Source organism: Salvelinus namaycush, chromosome 30 (assembly GCF_016432855.1).
Source record: "Salvelinus namaycush isolate Seneca chromosome 30, SaNama_1.0, whole genome shotgun sequence".
Taxonomy (NCBI): Eukaryota; Metazoa; Chordata; class Actinopteri; order Salmoniformes; family Salmonidae; genus Salvelinus; species Salvelinus namaycush.
Window position 1 is genome coordinate 7,712,600 of NC_052336.1, and position 17,726 is coordinate 7,730,325.

The following is a 17,726-nucleotide window of genomic DNA, read 5'->3' on the forward strand; positions in this document are numbered from 1 at the left end:
TCATTCACTGTCCAGTCTAGAGTTATTCACTGTCACCTGTCCAGTTTAGAGATACCAACACAGCATGACTAGCATCAGTCCCCAGCCCAGCCATCAGCCGGTCAGTGATCATTCTACTGGGTGTCTAAGGTCATTGAGGTCAGAGAGTTGAACATGTTTCTCAAACCCCCAGACTTCTGTCTGACTCCCTGCATCTCCATTCCTCACCTTCTCCATCCTGGTCTCTCATCAATTCCCCCTTCTCAGTCCCTCCCTTTGCTTGTTTTTGAGATCCAGTCCCGAGAGTCCTATCTGGGAGCCAGTAAGAATGTCCCCCTTCATCTAAACAGACAGTGTCAATAGAACTAGTGATAATAATTGGGCATTAATATGTTAGCCAGTTCCCCATGATGAACCACAGCAGTGGACGGGCTGCTGTTAGTCTACTGGGAGAAAACATGTCAACAGGATATAACAGTCACACATTGACAACATCAGCTCAGCTCTCAGCCATGTGTGAATATGTTGTGTTTATGGTAGGAAATCAGGTCAGTCTGTTTTGCATGTTCTGAGAGGCCGAGGGCTATACAGACCCTTTGATGGTTCAGATATACAATGGCTGGTCTCACACTTAACTCCATCGCACACTTCGGATCCCCTCCATCCCAGAGACTATTGGTGACATTAAACAGTCACTCTTAGCCAGAAATCTACTCTGGGACAGAGAGACATTGTATGGGAAGCAGGGGAAAGGGGGTCAAACTCATTTGCAAGGTTTGCTTGGCTGCTTGGGGTGAGTGCCGGCTAGTCAGAGAGCAAGGCTTGTGTGTACAGTGTGGGTCAGCAGACAGTGCTGATAGTATAAACAAGTTGGAGAAAAAGTAGCAGATAATACTGCTCTTCCCATGGCTCAGGGGTGTGAGAATAAACGGGATAAGTGTATATCAGATGGAAAGCCGGCATAACAGAAACTAGTAGCCATCATCAAGATGAGATCAGATAGTGACAGACTCTTGAATAACAGTCTGTCACTCATCTTGATAGCTAGTAGTTTGTGCTATTTGAGTGTCACAATCTGATCTCATCTTGATGTGGCAGGCCTCATGCGCCACATCTTGTCTCTCCGATACACTTCTCAGAATAAAAAGTGCTGACTTGTGTAACAAGCTGCAGCTTCCTAGAAGGCTTGCTGTGGCTACATATAGAGAATAGCAGTAGCCACAGCTTTGTATGTGACCAAAGTGCCATTAGTTGAGGTGTCGGTCTCTGTTCGTACATCTTATCCTGGTAGACAAGGATCAGACAGAATGGTTACGGCCCTCGGGCCTGATCTAATCCCCCCCTCACTGACAGACACGTCTCATTGCTGTAGCGTCACTGAGCGTAGGACTGAATTCTCTGGCTAGGAGAAAGCACTGGCTGAGATTTCTAAAGTTCACCAGAAATACAGTTAGCAAAAACTGAGACAAATGTGACTCCGTGAAAGGCAAAGTTGTGTTTTTCACAGCAAAGGCTGTGTTTCTTAGAAGGCTTGCGGTGGCTATGTGTAGAGAATAGCAGTAGCCGCAGCTTTGTATGTGACGGTAACTAAAGTGCCATTAGTTGCGTCTAAAATAGCAGTAGCGACAGGATACAAGTCAGCACTTTCATTCTAAGAGACAAGATGTGGAGCACGAGGCCTGCAAGACTGTGATGGGGGAGGAGTGGGTGAGATGAGGGGTTAGTGTGTAGGCTGATAAACACTAGTGACAGTAACAAGAACCCAGAAAGGAGTTCTGAAGTCAAAGTGAAACCAAAAGGACTCCTGGACTATCAGTGTCTTTACCATCCTGCAGTCTCTCACACTCTTAACAAAAAGACAGTACTGTAACTCCATGACTGAAACTTTTTATTTAGAAAAAGACAAATAAATAAGTCATGCACTAAGGAACAGGGTGCATTTGTGATGCAGACATGCTTAATATCATCTCACACTGTAGCACCACTGTCTGTAAAGCCCTGAAAAACATGACCTACCATCTCAGACACAGAGATAAACCTACACAGACAGACCAAGGATATTTAACTGCAGGCCTGGAGGACCTGAACACTTCTGAGATAATGAAAACCAGAGACGGGACGCATGTACTCTGGCCAATCAATCAATTAGCAGGTAGAAAAGAATCGGCCAGTAATGTGGACCTCCGGGCCTGGAGTAGAAGAACCCTGTTTTTATAAACCAGAAATGGATGTCTAACATGACGAGACGGAGAGAAAGGTAAAAACTAACAATGAAATCTGCCAAGTGGCAATGCAAAGATGGCCACTGTTAACATTTTTATTTCATATAAATATAATATATTAATGTATGTTTATTACACTAAAAAATATTCTTGCCCCACACACACATTACTTGAAGTAGAAAGGCAAGAGGGACATTAATAAAAACAAGTCAGGACACTAAGCAGTGGACAAAATGATGGGGTTGGTCCCAAATGCCACCCCATTTCTATATAGGTCAGGGATATTGAAATCTGGACCTACAAGCCAGTTCCACTGTTGATTTTCATTCCTCCCCTCTTACCAGGGACGGCTTTAGACCTGAGACACCAGTTGGGTGCAATTAATGATCAGGTATAACAGAAAAGCAGGACTACTTCAGGAGGTCAGGCTTGGATTTGAATAGCCCTGATATAGGGATGAAGCAGCCATCCACATCTACATGGTCATCTTTGTAGCTGCCCGGTCAAACAGAATGCAACCAACCATAGTAGTGCAGCAGTGGTCAACACAACATGTGGTCCCTGTGCGCTCGCTTTGACAAAATACTAGATTTTAATAACATAACAGCGGAAAGATATGCAAACTAATAATATTGACATATTCCATCATTTCAGAAGGCCTTTCGTTTGTTGTGGTACGATCTCTAGGTACGACTGAATAATAGAGTTGTAATAGTTGAAGGTTTTACTGCGGGCTGAAAGATGTGGAAACATTCAGTTGATGAATGAAACTAAACCATGTAATGGAATCCTGCTTCAGTGTGACACATGGGGGTGAAGGGGGACATGTCCCATCCACTATTCAAAAAAGATATTTTGGCCCTAAGTTAGTCTCTCCCCTGTTGTGACACCATTTAACCCATTGAAGACCTACCACACTGCCATCACTTTGAAAGGAGACTGATGATGCAGCAGGGCTTGTGTGTTAGCGGACCAGGAGGAAGGTTAACCCTGCGATGCCCACGCCAGCAGCAGCAAACAGGGCAGTCTTCATGGACGAGTCCTGGTTCACCTCTCTTGCTGTGTGGAAGAACTTACAGAAGCCCTCCTAGAAGAGAGAAGATTAGGGTTAGATCCATATATTTTATTGAACACTTATTCAGGTCACAATGGTGTATCAAAGGACCAGGCTAGAGATCAAAATAAGGAAGTCAAGAAACTTAGTTCAATACTGCTCAAAAAGCCCCATTTCCTCTCAGTTTTCAGACCGAGAGACAGCTGCCTGCGGACAGTCCCTGCTATAACAGACCTGTGTCGTGATTAGTAAGGCAAATTTCAAAATGTGGTTGTGTTCATCAGTCTATTTGTTGTTCTGATCCAGACCCAGCTGGTTGTGTTCATCATTCTATTTATTGTTCTGATCCAGACCCAGCTGGTTGTGTTCATCAGTCTATTTGTTGTTCTGATCCAGACCCAGCTGGTTGTGTTCATCAGTCTATTTGTTGTTCTGATCCAGACCCAGCTGGTTGTGTTCATCATTCTATTTGTTGTTCTGATCCAGACCCAGCTGGTTGTGTTCATCAGTCTATTTGTTGTTCTGATCCAGACCCAGCTGGTTGTGTTCATCAGTCTATTTGTTGTTCTGATCCAGACCCAGCTGGTTGTGTTCATCAGTCTATTTGTTGTTCTGATCCAGACCCAGCTGGTTGTGTTCATCAGTCTATTTGTTGTTCTGATCCAGACCCAGCTGGTTGTGTTCATCAGTCTATTTGTTGTTCTGATCCAGACCCAGCTGGTTGTGTTCATCATTCTATTTGTTGTTCTGATCCAGACCCAGCTGGTTGTGTTCATCAGTCTATTTGTTGTTCTGATCCAGACCCAGCTGGTTGTGTTCATCAGTCTATTTGTTGTTCTGATCCAGACCCAGCTGGTTGTGTTCATCAGTCTATTTGTTGTTCTGATCCAGACCCAGCTGGTTGTGTTCATCAGTCTATTTGTTGTTCTGATCCAGACCCAGCTGGTTGTGTTCATCAGTCTATTTGTTGTTCTGATCCAGACCCAGCTGGTTGTGTTCATCAGTCTATTTGTTGTTCTGATCAAGACCCAGCTGGTTGTGTTCATCAGTCTATTTGTTGTTCTGATCCAGACCCAGCTGGTTGTGTTCATCAGTCTATTTGTTGTTCTGATCCAGACCCAGCTGGTTGTGTTCATCAGTCTATTTGTTGTACTGATCCAGACCCAGCTGGTTGTTCATCAGTCTATTTGTTGTTCTGATCCAGACCCAGCTGGTTGTGTTCATCAGTCTTTGTTGTACTAATCCAGACTAGATTTTGAGTATTAATGATTGTTGTGTGCTTGGCGGTCACTAGACTGTTACGTTAGAGACAGTACATACGGCTGTTGGGACCAGCTGGCTAGATGGGGGGTGTGTGTGGTTAATTCACAAAAGCAGTCAACAAATTGAGCTGCAGCTGTGTTGTTGCTACCCCAGCACTACAGTCCTATGTTGTTTTGGAGTACACCAGTAACCTCACTACCCCTGATCCACTTTATATGACTATACTGGCTGTGTCAACCTTGTACAACCCCTCTTTAAAGTGACAGGTAGATCTTTGACCTCTCAGACAACCAGGGTTTATAGTCCACACCACAGTAAAATCACTCTGTATTGACTGAAGAGTTATACATTTATAAATCTACTGTGACACAACAGCCTACTGACATGTAACACATTACAAGTCAAACACCCATTTCTAATAAGCATTAAAAAGGCAAATTTAGGGCCAGTTTCCCAGACAATAACTTTCAAATGGTAATTCTCCATTGAGCTTGCTCTTTAATCCAGAACTACATTGAAACTTTTCCAGTAATTTAAGTCATTTAGTTGACCCTCTTATCCAGAGCGATTTACAGGAGGAATTAAGGTTAAGTGCCTTGCTCAAGGGGCAAACGACAGATTTTTCACCTAGTCCTCTCTGGGATTTAAACCAGCGACCTTCCCGTTACTGGCCCAACGTTCTTAACCACGGGGCTACCTTCCGCCCCTAGACTTAATCTGTGTCCGGAAACTGTCCCATTTCTTGTACCATAAAAATCCTGTGTGTTAAGCAGTCATTCCTGGGTTAGACCTGAACATTGTGTTGGTAGCACACACACAGTTCAGACATTCTTGGCTCATGCCACTAACTGACTAACACAGCAAACATCCGCCACATAGCAAGAAGCCACAAGGTGTCTGAATCACAGACATTATTGACAATAGAAGGTGTCATTGTCCAACTGTTTCTCTTAGCTTGACAGAGAACTAGTGCTGCTGATATGAGCCCAGATTCCCATCAGCTTAGTAAATGATCCTGTGTGTGCGTGCACATGTGTCCATAAGCGCATGTGTGTGTGATGCTCACTGCTCAAACCTACCCAGCCTTTGTTCTCCAGCATCCAGTCACTCTTCTCCTCTCCTAGGTAGTCTGCTATGGTCTCCGCCAGCGCCCTGCAGCTCTCTTTCCCCCCCAGCCCCATGCCATTACCCAGCCCCTGGTCCGTGTCCTCTCCCTGTAGTTCTCTGACCAGCACACCAGTGAAGGTGAACAGAGAGACCACCCTCCCCCAGTTCATCTGTCCGTCTCCCACCAGCTCCTCCATCACCCTCCTCAGACAGGCGCAGGGGTCCGGCCCGCATTGGCACAGGAAGCTGTGTGCCATGGCATGGAAGCGGGCCCGGTGCTTGGCCTCCATGTCCCGGGCCTGGCGCCGCATGGCTGCAGCCGAGTCGCTGGGAGGAGGACCGGGCGGGGCTTTCCGGGACCCACTGGCAGGGATAATACTGCAGACAGACAGGTAGTCCTCTGCTATAGCCAGGGTTTCTTTCCACAGCCCGCATGACATGGTCTACAGGAAGACATACAGTTAATACATTATCTATAGCCTATATATCAGAATGGGCCTCTGCTACAGTTTTTTTCCCACAGCCAGCACGATATGATAAATACAGGAAACACTATCAATACATTATCACATGCAGTTCATTTCTCACAGCCCACACTACAGGGGCTAGACTCTAGAGGAAACATTATCAATATTCATATTGTTATGCCTAAAAGGAAATACATTATACAGCAGGCTTCTTTCCACAACCCACCCAACATGGTCTATTGGAAACAACGTCAATCTAATCCCAAAGAGGTGACATCCTCTGTGCAATACCAAGAAGAGGCTTGTACTCAAGACTGAAAGCAAAGCTACGTTTCCCAATGAGCTGCATAGACCACATAGCAATATGATGCAAGCAGCACGGTGACTTGAGGTTAACACTGATGTCTAGTCTTGGACCTGCTTGAACTAATCTGTAAATAGAACGGTAAACAGTTGGCTAGGTAGCTTTGTAACTAGCTAGCTAAATAACTGGCTATGTGAGCAAGCCAGTCAAGTCTAATTTAAGAGCCCTTGAAGTCTGGATTAATTCAGGACGTGTCATGAAAGAAACAAGGTTGTAGCTAGAACTAATACGTTAGCTAACTACAGTACCGTATAAAGCAAACTGAATTGACTAGAAAATTGACATATTTGTACTTGCTAGCTAGCTTGACTGTCAAATCGAAGGCAAGTCACACATACATGCATCGCAATCTAGCTAGCTAAATTATCTATCCAGCTAACGTTAAGTGGTTGGATTGTTTATCATTTTCTTGTCAACATCAACATTGGAAAATAGATAACTAGTCATGGTTTGGATGAGTAAGCAGGGCTTCTCGCGAACGTTAGACATTTCTGGCTAGCAGCTGATAGCTAACTAGCGTAGTACTGATTGACACAAAGGACCAGAGAAACCAAGGCAGCGAACAACATCAGTGGCTCAACCCGCATCGATCCATTCACTCAGTCTGTAAAACCGAAGCTTGACACGCTTATTCAAGAATAGTTCGAGTTGAAGAAAAATAAATCGCATATAGGTAGGTAGGTAGGAAAAAGTTAACAAAAAGCTTACCCTCCCAGCGATCAGACTGCTTTCTCCACGTACAGACGGAAGGAGGATCGCTGTCATCAACCGTATTTCCGCCTCACCAGGCTCTCGCCAGACTTTATACTCTCACTAAGCAACGTCACACAAATGGCATTTCCCTGAATTGTATTGTCGTTCCGCTAGAAGAGAATCAGATGTAATGGAAATAACGTTACCTGTCTCCATATCATCATCCTCTTCGTCATTTACACCATAACCATGGGATAAAACAAACTTTTAAGACACCATTAATCAATAATTTAAATAAAATGTATTTATTTCACAAGAAGACTGATTACAAATGAACAATACTTCAAACACTCCCTCTTTCTCCCTCTCTGGCTAGTCATAGTCTATGGTCTGGTTTTATATAACAATAGTATTACACTTTAGATCTGAGCAAGTTACACTCTGGGCAGACTAATTGACTGGTAAACTACAGACTGTGAAGCAGGTTTAAAGGGGGACTAGGGAGCATAAAAGCGGCAGTGAGTTAGCTTCTATACAGGAAAGTCAGTACTGCATGGCATTGGCTAGGACCTGCTGTAGAGGAAAACTGTGCTCAACTGACTTTAGTATTACAATAGTAATAATATTTGTAATACTGCTAATAATAAAGCTTTAGGAACTCATTAACCTGATGAGCATTTGGTATAGTCCAACTTCAGTCAAATAAATAGTCTCTGTGAGTCAAACCTAGATAGCTTATTATTGTGTGTGTGTAACTGAATATAGTTTCTATAGGCAGACTCTTTCTGCGGCAGGGTGCGCTCCATGGGCACTCTGGGTCGACTGGTCACATGACTCTGGTCCTGACCCTTAACCTCTGACCCCTGACTTCCAGGGGTTCGGTCTCGCTCTGATGACATCACAGCAGCTCTAGGCCCAGATCTGTCCGAGAAAAAGCACAGAACATCAGTAAATCACATTGTATTCAATAAGACATTTAAACAACAACACTTGTCAAAAAGTATATTACAGTAACCCGGTCCAGACCCCAAAGAGCATGCAGCAGCATAGTGACAATGAAAAACTCCCTGGAAGGAAGAAACCTTGATAGGAATCAGATTTTGGGGGAGATGGAGAATCCTCCTTTGTCAGACCGGTGTAGATTATGAGGCAGAGCAACTCGGAGAAGAAGTGGTCCTGTGTGGCTCAGTTGGTAGAGCGTGGCACTTGCAACGCCAGGGTTGTGGGTTTAATTCCCACGGGGAATCAGTATGGGGGGGAAAAAGTATGAAAAAGTATGCATCCACTAAGTCGCTCTGGATAAACGTGTCTGCTAAAATGATGTAAGTGAGATCACCAGAGGGAAGACTATGGCTGTGTTACTATACTTCCACAGACATTAATGAAGAACAACTACTACAGCATCTCTCAGTGGTGGTTTCCGTGTCCTATATTGTGGCTGTGCCTGTAGTGGAAAACAGAAGTATGTACTGTGGGGATAGTCTGACGCATGACTCTGCAGAACCAGGGTTTTCCACAAATAGGTCAGCCTCTACTCCTCTCTCTAGCCCATGTTGTATCACATCCGGCCGTGATTGGGAGTCCCATAGGGCGGCGCACAATTAGCCCAGCGTTGGCCGGGGTAGGCCGTCATTGTAAATAAGAATTTGTTCTTAACTGACTTGCCTAGTTAAATAAAACATTTTTTATTTTTTATTTCCCTCCTTGTTTCATCTCCCTTCCGACCCCCCTACCCCTCTTGTCTCACCGGTAGAGTGTTCTCCCTCCTTGTTTCATCTCCCTTCCGACCCCCCTACCCCTCTTGACTCACCCGTAGAGTGGTGTCCCTCCTTGTTTCATCTCCCTTCCGACCCCCCTACCTCTCTTGTCTCACCGGTAGAGTGTTCTCCCTCCTTGTTTCATCTCCCTTCCGACCCCCCTACCTCTCTTGTCTCACCCGTAGAGTGTTGTCCCTCCTTGTTTCATCTCCCTTCCGACCCCCCTACCCCTCTTGATTCACCCGTAGAGTGTTGTCCCTCCTTGTTTCATCTCCCTTCCGACCCCCTAGCCCTCTTGTCTCACCCGTAGAGTGTTGTCCCAGGACCCGGAGCAGAAAGCGGTCCCATCAGGAGAGACTCTGAGTGAGCTGACTCTGTTCTCATGACCAAACAAGATGGCTACTCTGGTCCCCTTCAGGACGTCCCACACATTGATGGTGTAGTCATTATAGCCAGCAAACAACAGACGACCTGGAGGAGGGGTGGAGAGAGAGAGAGAAAGAAAGATGGATACAGAGATAGAGGGGTAGAAAGGGTCAGATTCTAGAATATTCTCCAATATGCTGGAGGATATCACAGATCAGATGTATTACAGTTTAAAGTGCATTTGACAGAGGCTAATAGAGTAGATAGAATGAATAATAAACAGCTCTAAGTTCCATGGAATACAGTAAAACTCCAAATGGCAGAGTGGTAATTCCCTCTCCCTCATCACAACTGGATTAAATTCCCCTCTTGGCTGAAGTGTGATCTCTATCACAAGTTTGATAATAAACTGTCATCTTTATACAGCCATATAAAAACTAAAACGAAATACTTTGTACCTCTACAATAAAATAACACACAGAGGAATAACATTTTTGGGGATAGAATCCAGTCTCGGCCTACACACAAAATCAGATCAAATAACATCCCTTGACCGCTATAAAGGCCAAGGCAGTATATCTATTGCATCATCACACCCGGTAAGAAAGAAAGTGAAAAAGGCAAAGTGAAGATGGGAAAGATTGCCTGGCACAAGATCCAATAATAACACAACAACACCAGTAAATGTCCAACAGCATAATTGTAAATCTGTTCATGATCGGGGGACCAAAGGATGCTTAGTTGACTCTAGTCTCTATTGAGAGGAAGCTAATAAAGAGGTATTATTTGCCAAACAGTTTCTGACTATTGTCCACATCTTACCACTAAGAGAGAAGTCAACACTGGCGGCTCCAAATATTATGCTGTCTTTGGAGTAGATGGACACCTCCCGATCAGCCCTGAGATCAAACAGACGGCACTGGAACACACACACAATCAATGGGACATTTTAATTTGATTTTTTATTTAACCCATCACATGCTAGTTGTTGTTTCTGTCTGTGCTGTGAACTCAAAGGCCCAGCATATTTCCTAATGAGGGACAATAATGTTACATTGTAATTTTCCCATGATGTACAATAAAGTTATATTGTAATGTATTGTATTTTTGCTCCTTGGCCTGAATAACACTTCTTAAAACAATACAAACCTGTGTAGTAATGTAAAACAGTGGGATGCTTTGACACATGTACTGTATGATGTGAAAGATAGGTGTTTGACCAGTGTAAGATAATCAATTCTCTCCCAGAGATTCTATTAACTCAACGGTGTTATTGAGACAGAGTGTCCGACTGCCACACACAACCCACAGAATCACATCAAAGGTCCATCATCTGTCAAGTGACACCCTATTCCCTTTATAGTGCACTACCTTTGATTAGAGCTTTTTGGTGGCAACTCTATGTGGCTTTGTTCAAGAGTAGTGCACTAAGTAGGGTGTATAAGTGTGCTATAAGTGTGTTATAAACTCACGGTAGAGTCGTCAGAAGCAGAGGCAAAAGCATCGCCACTGGGGTAGTACCTGGAGAGAGAGAGAGAGCGAGAGAGTGGGAGAGCGAGAGAGAGGAGTAAAGAGGTTGATGTGTACACTAAGCTGTATGAAAGCCTAGTGGTTAGTGCGTTGGGCCAGTAACCGAAAGGTTGCTAGATCGAATCCCTGAGCTGACAAGGTAAAAATCTGTCGTTCTACCCCTGAACAAGGCAGTTAACCCACTGTTCCTAGGCCGTCATTGTCAATAATAATTTGTTCTTAACTGACTTGCCTAGTTAAATAAAGGTTCAATAAAACACAATAATAAAAAGGGTTAGGTTTAGGGTCGATGGATGCTGTTAGCTGTACTGAGAGATTATGTGGATACTATAAGGATAGGTGATCTGTAGACAGTGAAGCTGTATAAAGGGTTGATGTGGATGCTGCTACTTACTTGACACAGTTGATGTCAGAGTCGTGGGTATCAAACGACTGGACGTTCTGCCCTGAGCGCAAGTCCCAAACGTTAGCCTTCTTATCAGAACCCTGGAACGAACAAACAGACATGTTAGGGGAGGGACAGAGAGATAGGAGACACACACACACACACACTGACCCCGGAGACGAAGGTGTTTCCAGTCTCAGAGGGGGCGAGGTCCAGAGTGAGAACATCAGCAGAGTGACCGTGGAAACTCTGCAGCAGCTGACCACTCTCCACGTCCCACAGCGCACTGGTACCGTCACCACTGGACGTCAAGATCTACACACAGCAACACACTTTATCACAATACTGAAACACACACAGCAACACACTTTATCACAATACTTTAACACACACAGCAACACACTTTATCAGAATACTGAAACACACACAGCAACACACTTTATCACAATACTGAAACACACACAGCAACACACTTTATCAGAATACTGAAACACACACAGCAACACACTTTATCACAATACTGAAACACACACAGCAACACACTTTATCAGAATACTGAAACACACACAGCAACACACTTTATCACAATACTGAAACACACACAGCAACACACTTTATCACAATACTGAAACACACACAGCAACACACTTTATCACAATACTGAAACACACACAGCAACGCACTTTATCACAATACTTTAACACACACAGCAACACACTTTATCAGAATACTGAAACACACACAATGATGTATTCTTAAACATGGGGCAATGTGTGATCCTACTACCCTTTTGTGGTAGTTTGGGGTTATATAACTAATCTACGGCCATTACACAGAGCTGGTTAACGACTGGGGTGTACCCAGCTAGCCCACAACGTTCTGAGAACCATATGTTTCCCAGAACTTGGTGAGTGAGTGTTTGTGCCATGGTTATTTTGCATACAACCTTCCCACAACGTTCTGGGAATGGTGCAGGATAGTTGCTTGGCTTTGAACATTCTCAACACATTTAAGGAACTTGACAAAAAAACATAATTGTATTGGTATTTCATTACTTTAACAGAACGTTTCCTAAAAGTTCAAACATGGTTACATTGCATTTCAATTTTGGTAATGTTCTTGACATTGGGAATGTTCTCAAATAATTAAGAGAACGTTAAGAAACAACGTTCTTCTGTGTGAATGTCAGTACTTCAGCATAACGTTTCCTACAGGTTTCCTCATGGTTCTATTTAAAGTAAAGTTCTCAAATTGAGCCGAGAACGTTAAGAAAATTACAAGAATTTTTACAAGAAAATTACCATAAAAACTACAAGAATATTTTAGTAACGTTCAGAGAACATTCTAAGAAAGTTATTTAAAAACATATACATTCTGTTCTTAGCATCAACAAAACTCTCTATCCTCTCTTGTTAAGTGTGTTCAGGTGTGTTGGCCAAGCCCATTAATTGGCCACACCTTATCTTAATGAGTGCTTATTTCCTTTGAAATGGGGTCTGTTTGAATAGACAAAATGAACAGCTTTATATAAGATGGCATGCTAGCTCCATCCTGGTGGCGCAGTGGACTAATTCCATGGATAGAGAACATTGATGCAGTGTCACAAAAAATACATGTGTTTGCATGATTAATGACTAAGGAAATTAATTTCTATGTGCCCAATCATGCTTGGTCTTCAAAAAAGTTAACCCAAAATAAGCTAGCAGTGTTATTAAATGTCTTATTGAAACATTCAGTGAAAGTTTTAAGGAAGTTATTCTAAAACCTCCAAATAACCTATAATGTCTATTCTCACAGTGTTAAGAAAACGTTCAAGGAATCAGAGTAAAACGTTCTCACAACCTCCCTACAACCTAAAAATAAACATTCCCAGAACAGGCTAAATGTTATTTTCTGTTCTCAGAACATTTAAATAAAAAAATATGTTTTACTGGTCAGGAAACGTATGGCTTCGTTCTCGCAACCAACAGGAAAACCAAAAACATACATTCCTACAACTTTCAAAGAACCAAATGTGCTAACTGTGTATTCACTAGGAACCAAACGGTTGATATGAAACATCCCCCTGTCAGTCAGACAAAGATATGAAACATCCCTGTCAGACAATAAAGATATGAAACATCCCTGTCAGACAATAAAGATATGAAAGTGAGACTGAACTGAGATTGACTGGGGCAATGTAGTCTCGACTCTCCACAGCCCTGTGCTTTGTTCCACACACACACCACACACACCACACACACGTCTTCACAGCTCAACACCCACCAACAGACCCCAGTGCATTAGGGAGACATAGATTGTGTATGTGCCCTTAGGTATGAGTTTTCAGCTCTGACAGATAAAGGCCTCTTAATGTCTATTAATACACTCACAATGGAGGGCCATCTCTCTCTATGGGCCACTTCTCTGTTTCCTCTCCTCTTCTGTCTCTCCTCTCTCTCACGCTTTCTCTCATCACTCTCTCCTCATCCAGCTATAATTCTCAACAGTTCCTCTCCTGTCTAGCACAGATGAATTACTAACAGTCTTAAACATATAATATTTCCTTCCTTCTATTCCTCCCTCCTCTATTCCTCCCTCCTCTATTCCTCCCTCCTCTATTCCTCCCTCCTCTATTCCTCCCTCCTCTATTCATTCTCTCCTCCTTGTTCTGAAAATCTCAAATCAATTTCCTTCCCTCTCCTCCTTGTGTTGTGTGTCTATGTCTGTGTGTGTGTCTGTGTGTGTGTCTGTGTGTGTGTCTGTGTCTGTGTCTGTGTGTGTGTGTGTGTCTGTGTCTGTGTGTGTGTGTGTGTGTGTGTGTCTGTGTCTGTGTCTGTGTGTGTGTGTGTGTGTGTGTCTGTGTCTGTGTGTGTGTGTCTATGTGTCTGTGTGTGTGTCTGTGTCTGTGTCTGTGTGTGTGTGTCTATGTGTCTGTGTGTGTGTGTGTGTGTGTGTGTCTATGTGTCTGTCTGTCTATGTGTCTGTCTGTCTATGTGTCTATGTGTCTGTCTGTCTGTCTGTCTGTCTGTCTGTCTGTCTGTCTGTCTGTCTGTCTGTCTGTCTGTCTGTCTGTCTGTCTGTCTGTCTGTCTGTCTGTCTGTCTGTCTGTCTGTCTGTCTGTCTGTCTGTGTGTGTGTGTGTGTGTGTGTGTGTGTGTGTGTGTGTGTCTATGTCTGTGTGTGTGTCTATGTCTATGTGTGTGTGTGTGTGTGTGTGTGTGTGTGTGTGTGTGTGTGTGTGTGTGTGTGTGTGTGTGTGTGTGTGTGTGTGTGTGTGTGTCTGTGTCTGTGTCTGTGTCTATGTCTGTGTGTGTGTGTCTATGTCTGTGTGTGTGTGTGTCTATATCTGTGTGTGTGTCTATGTCTGTGTGTGTGTGTCTATGTGTGTGTGTGTGTGTGTGTGTGTCTATGTATGTGTGTGTGTGTGTGTGTGTGTGTGTGTGTGTGTGTGTGTGTGTGTGTGTGTGTGTGTGTATGTCTGTGTGTGTGTGTGTGTGTCTATGTCTGTGTGTGTGTGTGTGTCTACGTCTGTGTCTGTGTGTGTCTGTGTGTGTGTGTGTGTGTGTGTGTGTGTGTGTGTGTGTGTGTGTGTGTGTGTGTGTGTGTGTGTGTGTGTGTGTGTGTCTATGTGTGTGTGTGTGTCTAGTCCCTAACTTGCATGTCAGAGTTGGTGAAGGTGCAGCCGGACAGGTAGTTGGTGTGCATGGCAACCGACTTCTTCTTGGCCGACAAGTTCTCGTCCTTGTCCAATGAGAGAGGGTACACCGAGCACTTATTATCCAATCCCCTGTCAGACAGAAAGAAAGAAAGACACAGACAGACAGACAGACAGACAGACAGACAGACAGACAGACAGACAGACAGACAGACAGACAGACAGACAGACAGACAGACAGAAAGAAAGACACAGACAGACAGACAGACAGACAGACAGACAGACAGACAGACAGACAGACAGACAGACAGACAGACAGACAGACAGACAGACAGACAGACAGATTTGTACGGCGTTACTATAACATCAAGCCAGTACTTTAGCATCAAGCCAATACCTTTCTTGGGGCTAAGGGGTTAAAGGTCAGAGGTTAGAGTCAGACTCACCCACAGGCGATGGCACAGCCAGAGGGGGCGTAGGCACACGCCATCACCCACGTAGTCGGCATGGTCACTGCATGTTCCTAGAACACAGTGTGCATATACATTAACGTAAATAAGCCTGGTTAAGACCGCTCCACCAGGGGACTGGATTAGGCTGCCATTAGTGCACTCATACACACTCAGGCTGCTTTTACTAACCTTATTGGTGGTGAAAGCATCCCATACGATGACCTTCCCATCCTGGTAGACAGAAGACAAGGAAAAGAAGCATACAGTTCACATGGACATACAGGGAGAGATGAGCATTAAATGGCTGGTGAGAACAACATGTTCAGTGTGTCTGAGAATGGAGGAGGCAGGGAGGGAGGAATGAAGAAGGGAGGAGAGAGGGGAGAGAAGGGAAGAAGGGAGGAATGAAGAGGAGGAGTAATTGATGAAAGAGGAGTCAGGGAGTTCAGCACCATGGACAGGGTTGTGACCAAAACACACTAATTACAGTAGAATAGAAGGAGGATAGGGGGATAGGGTGGAGAGGCAGGAGAGAAAGGGGAGGGACAATAGAGGGAGGGAGGAAAGGGGAGCAGTTCATGGCTAAAATGTGGGATGGTGTGTGTGTGTGTGTGTGTGTGTGTGTGTGTGTGTGTGTGTGTGTGTGTGTGTGTGTGTGTGTGTGTGTGTGTGTGTGTGTGTGTGTGTATACCTGTGAGGAGCTGACAATGCGTCGTTTGTCTTTGCACCAGTCCATACAGAGCACCTTGTTGCCATGGCCCTTCAGTGTCCTCCGAGTCTTCATGTTTAACTCACCAAGAGCTTCCGCCTTCTCAGCTACCTTCTCCACTACACACACACACACACACACACGGTTAAAAACTCTAGTAATCACAATGAATTGTCATGTAAATTAATAGATAGGATCTTTATGTGATCACCCTGTTGCAGGAAAACTTTCCTGCAATGCACTGTATTAACTATATTCTGGCCACGGGCAAATCTCTGCACGCCTGGAAATTACATATCAGATGATTTTTGGCATGAATATCAAATTCCATTAGTATATAATAATATAACAGTTGCTGCATAACTTTCATGTTTAGTGTACAGTCAGTAAACATTTTGTGCATCGCGAGGCCCCTCTCCCTCCCATTAAACTTACACTCCACATCGTGCAGCTTCTTCCGCTCCTCCTCGAGCTTCTTCCTCAGCGTCTCGCTCTCCGCCTTCAGCGACTTCAGAGTCTCGCCGCTCGCAAGGCCCTGGCACGCCATCTTTAGAGAGGAGGAACGAAAGAAGGGAACGGGGGAAAGGACAGAAAAGGGAACGGCAACAGCAGACGTTTTTAGTCGCGCGCTGGCTGCCCCCGACAAGGCGGCTCTGCCTTCCTACAGCTGGTGCGTATTCATTACGCCGATTCTGTGGCAAAACGTTTCTTAAACGGAAGCAAACGGAACGAAACGGAGAGAGACCTACCTGACTTCTTCCAATATGAACTCTCGTTTTTGTTTGGACTAATGAATATGCCCCTGATTCTGCTGCCGCGCTGATGTGCTCCTTCTCCCCTCTCTCTCCCGCTCTCCCTGTCTCTTGTCTCACTCGCTCTCTGGCAAGTCTCTACCTCTTTCTCTCTCTCCCTCTTTCTATATCTCTGGTTTTCTTGCCCAAGAGAAGCCACTATGACTGTCTTTGGTAGAAATTGCACTAAATATAGCCTAACTTTCCTCTAAAAATATTAATTTAAATACTTGACAGAAAAATCACATTTTCCTTATTTTATTTTACCACATTGCAGTTTCCTTGTTTAAATGTATGTTATTTTCCTTTGAAAGGTGTATTTGCACCTATTGTTGTTTAGAGAAGTGAAAGACAAGGTGTGTGGATGAGCTGCCAGAGAGAAGGGAGGATAGATAAGATGAGGTGGTGAATTCATCCAGGAATGGTGTGAGTGTGTATGTGTGCACGTGTGTGTGTGTGTGTGTGTGCTGAAAGAGGCTCGCTGCTACGGTATATCAGACAGATAGGGAGGCTGCATTCTCAGATGGGGCCCTCTCCAACCCCCTAAAAATACATCAAGAATCTCAAATCTAGCCCTAAGCCCTGGGAACTTGTGAAGATCTTAAAGGATTGTATTGGTCCAGGATGGAGCAGTTAGATTGGTTAGAGTCAGAGGTTAGAGGTCATGGGTAAAGGGACGTACAATCTCCATGCATAGTGAGCAGTAGTTGATGGGTTCAGTCTTGATGTATAGATTCATCAAGGGGCGGTTCTCCGAGCAGCTGTCACACGGCCCGAAGGTGATGGCCAAAAACGTCTGGTCACACATGGCTGCAGCTGGTTAACCACAGACCTGTTTAGAGGAGAAAAGGAACACAGTGTTAACATTCAGGTATGAGAAATAACACACATACACACTGTTATCGATTCACCTGAAGGGAGCATTGCTATTTTGTGTGTGTGTGTGTGTGT

General features: G+C 44.2%; 3 protein-coding genes across 5 annotated transcripts; all 3 read right to left on the minus strand.

Annotated features, from left to right (window-relative positions):
• Positions 1-1,850: 1,850 nt before the first annotated feature.
• Positions 1,851-7,275, minus strand: LOC120024708 (anti-apoptotic protein NR13-like). The gene is made up of 3 exons (XM_038968971.1): positions 7,165-7,275; positions 5,598-6,068; positions 1,851-3,288 (listed from the first exon to the last, which is right to left on the minus strand). The coding sequence occupies exons 1-3, from the start codon at positions 7,219-7,221 to the stop codon at positions 3,166-3,168; spliced, it is 651 nt and encodes a 216-aa protein (XP_038824899.1). The 5' UTR covers positions 7,222-7,275; the 3' UTR covers positions 1,851-3,165.
• Positions 3,295-5,591, minus strand: LOC120024706. Its single transcript, XM_038968969.1, has 2 exons — positions 4,443-5,591; positions 3,295-4,399 (listed from the first exon to the last, which is right to left on the minus strand). Exons 1-2 carry the CDS (start codon positions 4,477-4,479, stop codon positions 3,516-3,518), a joined length of 921 nt encoding a protein of 306 aa, XP_038824897.1. The 5' UTR covers positions 4,480-5,591; the 3' UTR covers positions 3,295-3,515.
• Positions 7,276-7,433: 158 nt separating the features above from the next.
• On the minus strand, positions 7,434-17,726 carry LOC120024702 (guanine nucleotide-binding protein subunit beta-5b). Of its 3 annotated transcripts, XM_038968962.1 has the most exons (12): positions 17,458-17,725; positions 16,420-16,531; positions 15,967-16,103; positions 15,465-15,506; positions 15,270-15,346; positions 14,823-14,955; positions 11,359-11,502; positions 11,197-11,288; positions 10,745-10,793; positions 10,095-10,191; positions 9,211-9,377; positions 7,434-8,070 (listed from the first exon to the last, which is right to left on the minus strand). In XM_038968962.1, the coding sequence occupies exons 1-12, from the start codon at positions 17,581-17,583 to the stop codon at positions 8,059-8,061; spliced, it is 1,188 nt and encodes a 395-aa protein (XP_038824890.1). In that variant the 5' UTR covers positions 17,584-17,725; the 3' UTR covers positions 7,434-8,058. The 3 variants fall into 3 exon arrangements, with proteins under 3 accessions (XP_038824890.1, XP_038824889.1, XP_038824891.1); XM_038968961.1 differs by lacking the exon at positions 7,434-8,070 and having other exon boundaries at positions 8,081-9,377; positions 17,458-17,726; XM_038968963.1 differs by lacking the exons at positions 7,434-8,070; positions 17,458-17,725 and adding an exon at positions 16,734-17,015 and having other exon boundaries at positions 8,081-9,377.